At 49.6% G+C, this 10,231-nt stretch overlaps 1 protein-coding gene across 1 annotated transcript; it reads left to right on the plus strand.

Annotated features, from left to right (window-relative positions):
- The first annotated feature begins 2,093 nt into the window (after nt 1–2,093).
- Nucleotides 2,094–5,149, plus strand: SELENOV (selenoprotein V). Its single transcript, XM_068993456.1, has 6 exons — nt 2,094–2,295; nt 2,404–3,097; nt 4,564–4,588; nt 4,720–4,773; nt 4,886–4,960; nt 5,060–5,149. Exons 1-6 carry the CDS (start codon nt 2,094–2,096, stop codon nt 5,147–5,149), a joined length of 1,140 nt encoding a protein of 379 aa, XP_068849557.1.
- Nucleotides 5,150–10,231: the final 5,082 nt, after the last annotated feature.

Below are 10,231 nucleotides of genomic sequence, written 5' to 3' on the forward strand. Positions count from 1 at the left end.
GTGCCACAACTAGAGTTCACGGGCCACAAGGAAAGATCCAGCATGCCGCAGCTAAGAGCCGATGCAGCCCAAACAAACAAAACCCAAAGCTTGCAAACACAGAAATCCGACTGCTGTGGTTCAGATCTTGGTTCTGCCACTTATTCAAATAAGTCACTTTACCTCTCTCTCCTGTAAAATGAGACTAGTAATAGAATCTGCTTCAGAAGTTTGTGAGTAGTGAGTTAATAACTACAAGCATTTTATAACAGAGGCTGGCATATGATAGCTGCTCAGTAAATGTTAGTTCTCAATATTATGCTATAAGAGGAAAGCCTACTTCAAGTTCATTTCACAGAGGAGCAAACTAAAGCCCAAAGATGTGGAAGAGGCTTACCCAGCATCACACAGAAAGTTCATTCTTTCTTGATCCTCCTGGTTTTGGGAACCCAGGCCCCAAAATTAGCACAGGAAGGACTCAGAGGTTGAGAAGCACTGCAGGCTTCTGCTTGAAACCCTTGCATGAATCTGAATAAGGTCTGTACCTGACCTAATAGTATTGGACTAGTTGGTTTTGATAACGTACTATGGTTACTTAAGATGTTGTTATTGAGGAAAGCTGAGTGACAGTTACACTGGGATTCTCTGTACTATTTTCCCAACTTCTGGGAAGTGTTACAACTGTTGCAGGGGCTTCCCTGGTGGCTCAGTGGTAAAGAATCCACCACTTGCCAGTGCGGGAGACACGGGTTCGATCCGTGGTCTGGGAAGATCCTACATGCTATGGAGCAACTAAACCCATGTGCCACAACTTCTGAGCCTGTACTCTAGAGCCAGGGAACCGCAATTACTAAAGCCTCTGCACATCCTAGAGCCCAGTGCTCCTTAACAAGAGAAGTCACTGCAGTGAGAAGCCTGAGCACCACAATTAGAGAATAGTCCCTGTTCACTGCAACTAGAGAGAAGCCTGAGCAACCACAAAGACCCAGCACAGTCAAGAATGAATGAATGAATGAAGTCGCTCAGTCGTGTCCGACTTTGCGACCCCATGGACTGTAGCCTACTAGGCTCCTCTGTCCATGGAATTTTCCAGGCAGTAGTACTGGAGTGGATTGCCATTTCCTTCTCCAGCGGATCTTCCCAACTCAGGGATCGAACCTGGGTCTCCCGCACTGTAGACAGATGCTTTACCATCTGAGCCACCAGGGAAGTAAATAAATAAAATTATATTTAAAAAGCTGTTTCAAAATAAAGACATTTATTGAGTGCCTACTGTGTGCCAGGCCTTATTGTAGGAGCTGGGGATTCAGCAGTGAGCCAGACAAGTTCCCACCATGGAAGAGCTCACAGTGTGATAGAGTCCTGTATCCAGGATTCTGTGTCCAGACCCTGGAGTCTGATAGCTGTGGTTTGAATCCTGGTTCTGCCGCGTTCCAGCTATGGACATGTGTATAGCATTTAGTGCTATGTGAATGTAAGATCTGTTGTTATTCTTCTCCAGGTCACCCTCATTCTGACCTCACTGGAATGTCATTGTTTGGGTATATCTCCCCTGGGCTCTGCAGGTGGCTCAGTGGTAAAGAAGCCACCTGCCAGTGCAAGAGACACAGGCTCCATTCCTGGGTCAGGAAGAACCCCTGGAAGAGGAAATGGCAACTCACTCCAGTATTCTTGCCTGGAGACTCCCATGGACAGAGGAGCCTGGCGGGCTACAGTCCCTGGGATCGCAGAGTCGGACTCACGCATATCTCCCCTACTGTACAGGGAGCCTAATCTCCGGACCCGGTCTCCTGACTGCTGTGTCTGAAGAGTCACCCAGCTCAGGAGGGTGCACATTGCAGGCACTCGATAAACATATAGTGAATGCCTGAACATTAAGGGCATTGGCAACTGGAGGTAGGGATTCGTGGGATGGGAGTTATCAGGTGAGATCCAGAGGTCCCTGCTCCATCCCCAACTCTGGGCGGTGGAATCCGCGCGCCCAACGGAACCCCGCGCAACAGCGCCCCATTGTGGTCGCTAGAATCCAGTGCGGATGAGACTCTTCCCGCCCCAAGGCAGGAGGGTAGGGAGGGATCGCCACCCCGACTACCTGGGGTGCGCCGCGGGACCCCATGAACAACCAGCCGCGGACCCCAGCCCCTACCCCGGCCCAGGCCTCGACTCCGGTCCGGGGTTCGACCCAGCGCAGGACCTCCATTCAGGTTCGGACTCCGACTGCGGGCCCGAACTCGGGCCCGACCCGGATCACGACTCTGGTCCGGACGCCGGCTCTCATCCAGACCCTGACCCCCATCCGGACCCCAACTCCGGTCCCGCCCTCAACTCCGGTCCGGACCCGAACTTCGGTCCGAACCCCAACTCCGGTCCCGCCCTCAACTCCGTTCCGGACCCCAACTCCGGTCCCGCCCTCAACTCCGTTCTGGACCCCAACTCCCGTCCCGCCCTCAACTCCGTTCCGGACCCCAACTCCGGTCCCGCTCTCGACTCCGGTCCGGCCCCCGACTCCCGTCCCGCCCTCAACTCCGTTCCGGACCCCAACTCCGGTCCCGCTCTCGACTCCGGTCCGGCCCCCGACTCCCGTCCGCCCCCCGACTCCCGTCCGGCCTCCGACTCCTGTCCGGGTCCCGACACCGATCGGGACCCCGACACTGATCCGGTCCCCGACTCCGGTCCAGATCCCAATTCCGGACCCGATCCCAACCCCGATCCCATCTCGGGTCCTGATGCCTGCCTTGGAATCCCTCCCTGACTCGTCTCTGCCTTCGGGCCCGCCCCTGGAACTTGAACCCACGCTCACTGTGTCACCTGCCAAGAATCTTGAGCCAAGCCCGAGGGTGAAGCAAGTTTCATCAGCCGCCAGTGGATTTCCTCCCATCCAAGAGCCCCTTCCTGCTCTTACTCCATTGGCCACCGATTTGCCGTCCCCATCCCCCGGGTCCCCTCTGAGGACAGACCCATCGACCACCAAGTTGATAGCTTCCTCTTCTGGACATGTCCCAGGGACGCCCATCCTAGGGGCCATCCAGGCCATCTTACCGGTTCCTGCCACCGCATTAGCCTCCATCAGTGGGAACCTCAAAGCGGAAAACAAGATCATGGTTCGAGTGGTTTACTGGTAAAGAGCTGTCCCTGCCCACACCTGCTTCCGCCTCTGGGCCTGCCATTCTCTTTGGGACCAGAAAGCTCTGGGTTCATTCATTCACTCTACTGCCCCTGTGGGCCAGGTCTTCAGGAGACAGAGGGCTGAGTCAAGCCATGTTTTCCTGGGGTGGGGGCGGGAGATGGGGGCAGGAAGAGGGAAGAGGAGGAATGGGAGAACTGCAGAGGCTGAGGGCTTAGAAACAGCCTTTCTTGGGAGGTGGGTCTTAGGCTGCAACTTCTCAGTGATGAGGCTACCAAGTGGGGTGGGGAGGGTCAGATACAAGTAGGGGGATCTGGGTAGCAAGGGAAAGGGGGCCCACCGAATACAAAGGCCAGAGGGGTCCACATTTGTGATCCCAGAGTGGAATCTTTGTGTCAATGACAAGAGTAAACAGCAGTGACCTTCCTTGACTTCCTTGAGACCCAGGACTGAACGTGGCCGGGGGTGAGGCTTTGTCTTCCCCTCCAGTGCCCCCCAACCCCTCCTGCCCCCGCCCGCGTGCAATGGTTTCTCTCTAGCTCTCTCTCCAACTCACTGCCTGTTTCTCTTTCCCCTTGTGATGTGTAGCTCTTTCTCCTTCTCTATTTCTCCCTCTCCTCTGCCTCTCTTTCTCTGCCTATGTCCTCCTTTTTCTTCTTCCTTTTATGGTCAAACCTGTGCTGCACGCAAAGCTTCCCTGACCAAGGATCAAAGATCAAACCCGTGCACCCCTCAGTGGAAGTGTGAAATTTTAACCGCTGGACCACCAGGGAATTCTCCATCTTCTTTCTCTTTCTCTGACTCCATGGATTCATTCATTATTTTATTCACTGAACAACCATTTATTCAGCACTTACCATGTGCTGACCGTACTCTCAGCATCAGAGACACAGTAGTGAATAAGACAAAGATGGCTGTGGCACTGACATTCTGATGTGGAGGGGCAGAAATGGGCAATAAACACAGCACATGGCAAGTTATCTAGTATCTTAGAAGGTGACCAGTGCTATGGACAAAAGGCATCTTGTGGGGGTGGGTGGGTGTCACAGGTTAGCTGGAGTATCCACAAGGAGGCAATACTCAACCAAAAATCTGAAAGAGGGGCGAGAAGGAGCCTTTGAGCTACCAGGGAAAGAGTATTCTGCAGAGAGACCAGCCAGGTCAAAGATCCTGAGGCAAGGCAGCCCTGGAGTTTTGGAAGAAGGGCTAGGAGGTCCCTGTGGCTGGAGCCAGAAGGACAGAGGGAAGAGATGGAGCAGAGAGGTGATGGGGTGGATCCTGTCGGGACTTGTGGACCATGGGGAGGACTCTGTTATTTTTGTGTTCAGATGCTTCTGAGCAGGGAAGCGACGAGATCTGACTTAGCTCTTCACAGTGTCCCTCTGGACTTCAGGAAATTCTAATGATGTATCTTCCTTCCACCTCTCTCTGCCTCCCTCCTCTCTGTCCTCGGCCTCCAGTGGCCTCTGAAGCTACAGCCTGCGGGTAAGTAGTTTTGGCTTTGGAGGTGGGGGGAGTTTGAGCCACGATGTCTGGAAGGGGCTCCTGTTTTCCCTCTTCTCAAGACCTATGACCTTGTGATCCCATGACCACATAATCCCATCTCCTCCCCATAGTACATCCTACTGAGAAAGAGTCTGGAGCAGCAATTTCCAAACTCTCTAATCTTTGTGAGTGTGCTGGTGGCTTGGGACAGTGGGGGGCAATCAGGGCTCCAAGACTCCCCAAGGGACTTGGAGGGGAGTTCTTTGCCTCCACTAACCTCCACCATTCCCTCCCCAGGAGGAAGAAATATCTGCCCAGGCTACAGGGGAGTTTGAAGTGTTTGTGGATGGGAAACTGATACATTCAAAGAAGGTGATTCTGAGCAAGGTTCCTGGACAGGGAGGGAGGCTGGAGCTCCGACGGGGTGAGAGACCTACATACAAGTCTGTGCTCTTTCCCTTCTGTGCCCAGAATGGTGATGGCTTTGTGGATGAGGCCAAGCTACAGACAATTGTGAACCTGCTCAATGAGGAGTTCAAGAAAAGGGTAGCAGGCAACTAATAGGCTGGAGGTGAGGTGAGGGAAGTGAGGTGGGAGGGGTGGAGGCTGGACCATGGGTGGGCGGGCAGGCAGAAGGCAGGACCTTGCCTTGGAGTCAAAGACACCTTAGCCCCAATCCTAGCTCAACCAATCCTCACTGTTGCAATCAGGTTAAGTTACCTATATCCTTTCTGAGCCTCAGTTTCCTCATCTGTACAATGGGGTTGTTAATTCCATAAAATGCATCTTATAAGGTAATAAATAGTGCACGGCTCAGAGTATGTTAGAGTATGCTCAGCGTATGTCAACTATACAGTTTTTTTTTCAAATAACTTTTTTTTTTAACTTTTAGTTGTAAAGCTGTGCTGTGGCAGTATGTGACAATAACAGCATGTGTCTTTTCACCTTAATGGAGTTAATGAAAATAATACATTAAAAATTCAGTTATTAGTCCCACTAGCCACATTTCAAATGTTCACAGCCACATGTGGCAGCTGTATTGGACAGTGCAGATACAGAACATGGACTCAATAATTGCAGAAAGTCCTATTGCTAATGTTGTCTTAATGTTTTAAAGCATAGACACAACCATTTATTTTCCACCAATACTGGATTTTTAAAACCACTCACTACGTAGATATTTGTAAGCTGCTACTGATTTAATACTTTGCCTATTGTGTATCTACTTTACAATTATTTCCAACTTTATTGAAGTGTAAGTGATGCATAAGAAACAGTACATGTTTAAAGCACACAAGTTGTTGAGTTTTGATATACTCGTCATAAGTATACCGTAAATCCCAGCGAAGATTCCCATTGGCATGGATTAAGTTACACATCCGTCTCTGAATGAATCACTCAGGGCCAAGGGAACGTCACTACACTGCTATCATTGGCCCGTCTTGAGTCACGTGTCTTTAACCCCACTGGATTTCATTTTAGTCAAGTATTTCCTGAGTACCTACAAGGTATGGTTCTAGGTCCTGGAGATGATACAGTGGTGAACCAAATAGACACAAACCCTTGGCCTAGTGGAGCTGACAGTTAATGGAAGACAGTGAACAAGACCCTAGGTGAAGAGAAGGCATTTCATTACTTTTTATTTCTTTTTTTGGCCGCACCATTCAGCATGTCCAATATCAGTTCCTCTGTGCTGTGCTGAGTTGCTCAGTCATGTCTGACTCTTTGTGACCCCCGTGGACTATAGCCCCCCAGGCTCCTCTGTCTATGGGGATTCTCCAGGCAAGAATACTGGAGTGCGTTGCCATGCCCTCCTCTCTTAGTTCGTCTATCAGGGATCAAAACTGTGCCCTCTGCAGTGGGAGCGAGGAGTCTTAACCACTGGACTTTAGGGAAGTCCCTAGAAGGCACTTTAGGAGATAAGTGATGAGAAGAAAAATAAAGTAGGGAAAGGGCTTTGGAGGCTGCCGGGGACTTTTTGCAACTGTAAATTGAGTGGTCAGAGACAATCTCATTGGGCAGGTGATATTTAAACACTTGAAGGATGTAAGGGACTGAAGCATGTGGATATCTAGGGGAAAGTATTCTGGGCAGAAGGGACAGAAAGTGCATGGGCCCTGTGGTAGGAGTGTGTCTGGTGTATTTCAAAAATGTCAAGGAGACTCTGCCAGGCATTATAAGCCATAGAAATGGAAAATCTTAGAGGTGCCTGAACATAGCAAGCCCTACAAATGCTATTATTTATTTTTTAGAGTTTTTTTTTTTTTTTCTTTCTTGTTTCCCCATTTCAGGAGCCTCAGCAGGATGGTGAGAAGGGCTGAAATGATGTCAAATCAGGTCCTTTTCTGATGGCAGCTGGGACAGGGTCAGGGAGAGGTGGAGAGGGAAATACAGAGTCTGCCTCCTGTGTTCTTGTGTGATTGCTCCTGTCCCCGCACTCACTTCTGATGTCTGCGGACGTTGCCTGCGACCGTGCTCCCAGCGTCTCCTGGACCGGGTGGGCGGGGGCGGGGAGGCCAGCTTGGAACAGAAGGCTACTCCTGTTGCTCCCCACCTGGTGTAGCTTCAGCGTTCTCACACTGTCAAAGTCAATTTCTTTCTTTTGTGGGATCTTTATTTCCCATGGCCTGGTTTGGAATTTGAAAACCTCCCATTTCGTTGGCATTTGTAGGGGTTGAGACAGAAATAGGAATGGTGGCAAGGCTCAAAAGACATTCCAAACTTCCATACATGTTGGTGTTCACTTTCTAAACCCACAGATCTTAGAATGTCAGTGCTGGGAGGGGTCTCAACTGTCTGGGAGAAGACCGTCCATGCATTCAGTAGGCATTGATGAGCCCCCTGCTCACCATCTGACTCCGTGGGGTCAATAGGCATGTTCCAGAAGGTCCAGTGTAAGACATGGGAGTCAGACCTTTATCGTGGAGCTGCTGTGTGACTTCCAACAGGGGACACTACCTCTCTGATTCTCAATTTCTCCTGCAAAATGACCGTCATACTGCTTAATTGTGAAATTTCCAAAGTTTTATACAAGATACATAAGTTTCAGTTAGAAGTAGATTTTTGAGGACTTTCCTGGTAGCTCAGCTGGTAAAGAATCTGCCTGCCATGCAGGAGACCCCAGTTTGATAGCTGGGTGGGGAAGATCCTCTGGAAAAGGGATAGGCTACCCACTCCAGTATTCTTGGGCTTCCATGTGGCTCAGAGGGTAAATAATTCACCTGCAATGCAGGAGACCTAGGTTCAATCCCTGGGTTGGAAAGATCGCCTGGAGGAAGGTGTGGCAACCCACTCCAGTATTCTTGCCTGGAGAATCCCCATGGACAGAGGAGCCTGGGGGGCTACAGTCCATGGGGTTGCAAAGAGTCTGAAAAGACTGAGCAACTAAGTACAGCACTGGTGGTCCAATGTTTAAGAAGCTGCCTACCAATGCAGGGGACATGGGTTTGATCCCTGGTCTGGGAACTAAGATTTCACCTGCTGAGGGGCAACTAAGCCCATGAGCCACAACTACTGAAGCCTGAGTGCCCGAGAGCCCTTGCTCTGCAACAAGAGAGGCCGCTGCAGTGACCGCACACCACTAGAGAAAGCCCACATGCAGCAACAATGACCCAGGGCAGCCAAAAGTAAATAAATAAAAAATTTTAAGTAGACATTGGTTAGGATGGTCTTGCCTTCGAGTAACAGCAAGCTGGACCGTCAGTGGCTCACAAAATATGTGCTCAGTCGCTTCAGTCGTGTCTGACTCTTTGCGACCCTATGGACTGTAGCCCGCCAGGTTCCTCTGGGATTCTTCAGGCAAGAACCCCTGAGTGGGTTGCTGTTTCCTACTTCAGGGGATGTTCCTGACCCAGGGATTGAACTCATGTCTCTTATGCCTCCTGCATTAGCAAGCAGGTTCTTCACCACTAGCGCCACCTCAGACAATAGAAGCAGCAAATGATTTTGATTTCAAACTGATGAGAGAGGGCTGAGTTCAGCCAGCTGTCCAGCTCTGCCATGGGAAGCCCAGAGTGTTTCTCCACTTCTTTTCTGCCATCAATGTGTGATGATGTGTTGGCTTTGGAGCTCATGCCTGTGGTTTCATGGTTGCGCCCTTACCGGTTATTCTGTTTTCCAGGCAGAAGAGAGTAGACGGCAAGGACATGCCCACTGGATCACTTTATTAGGAGAGTAAAACTTTCCCAGAAGCCCGGCTCAGTCTTCTTTTGTGACTCCAAGGCAATGCCCCGCCCCCTGCCCACCCATCCACCCACAGCCCAGCCTGTGCCCCTCCCCACTCCCCTCCCTCAGCACACCTCCAGTTCACCAGTTGCCTACTGCCTTTTCCTGATCTCATTAATAATGCGTACAGATTTTCTGCAGCCTGGCCTCATCCACAAAGCTGTCTGGATCATGAGAACAGGGAGTGATCCAACAGAGATTGAGCAGGGATAGGAAGCAACAGCTGGGGGCACCATGAAGCCCCCATCCTGATATATACACTAGCATTGGGAGCATGTGAGTGAGAGCGCAGTGGGTGAATCAAAGGGTTTGACTCTAGAGTTCTTAATATGTCATAAAGTGAACGTGAAGTCGCTCAGTCGTGTCCGACTCTTTGCGACCCCATGGACTGTAGCCCACCAGGCTCCTCCATCCATGGAATTTTCCAGGCAAGAGTACTGGAGTGGGTTGCCATTTCCTTCTCCAGGGGATCTTCCTGACCCAGGGATTTTTAAGTTTGAGAAAGTTTATGGTTATCACGATTTGTATACATGATCACAATCAAAACAAAGAGATAGACCAAAGAATAAGACTTTTTTAACCCCCCTGAAAATATAATAAATTACAGTTTCTGGTCAAATGTTATTCCTATGCTATATTCATTTTGGTCTCATTTTCCATTTTATACTCTGGCATTTCTTTTCTGAATACAGTTACATATAATATTTTGTGCTAACTCCCTTGTCTTAATACCACAAAGTCACCTGTTTTACCATGGGTATATTTTTATCATTTAGAGTAGGATATCGGAGAAGGCAATGGCACCCCACTCCAGTACTCTTGCCTGGAAAATCCCATGGATGGAGGAGCCTGGTGGGCTGCAGTCCATGGGGTCCCTAAGGGTCGGACACGACTAAGCGACTTCACTTTCACTTTTCACTTTCATGCATTGGAGAAGGAAATGGCAACCCACTCCAGTGTTCTTGCCTGGAGAATCCCAGGGACGGGGGAGCCTGGTGGGCTGCCGTCTATGGGGTCACACAGAGTCCGACACGACTGCAGTGACTTAGCAGTAGCAGTAGCAGCAGAGTAGGATATGCTTGTTAATAAGCCAGTTATACTTCAGTAACTTTGTGAATACAAAAACACTGAGAAGTAAGAACAAATAATGGAGTTATCATTTCACGGATCCTCATTCAAGTTCAGGAAAATTACTTCCAGAAAGCTGCAATTCTGCCAAATATATTCCATGTTTACATGGAAACTGAAAGAAAAGTGAAATTACTGGAAGCTTTTGACTGTTGACTAGACATTGTGTGCTTTCAACAGTTCAACACTGTTATGCTTGAAAATCAAGAGTAAGTTAATAGGCTAACGTTTTTAAATGTATAGTTTAATTAAGGTATACAGTATATAAACAATCAGGTAAGCTTATAGAGA

Source organism: Capricornis sumatraensis, chromosome 20 (genome assembly GCF_032405125.1).
Source record: "Capricornis sumatraensis isolate serow.1 chromosome 20, serow.2, whole genome shotgun sequence".
Lineage (NCBI taxonomy): Eukaryota > Metazoa > Chordata > Mammalia > Artiodactyla > Bovidae > Capricornis > Capricornis sumatraensis.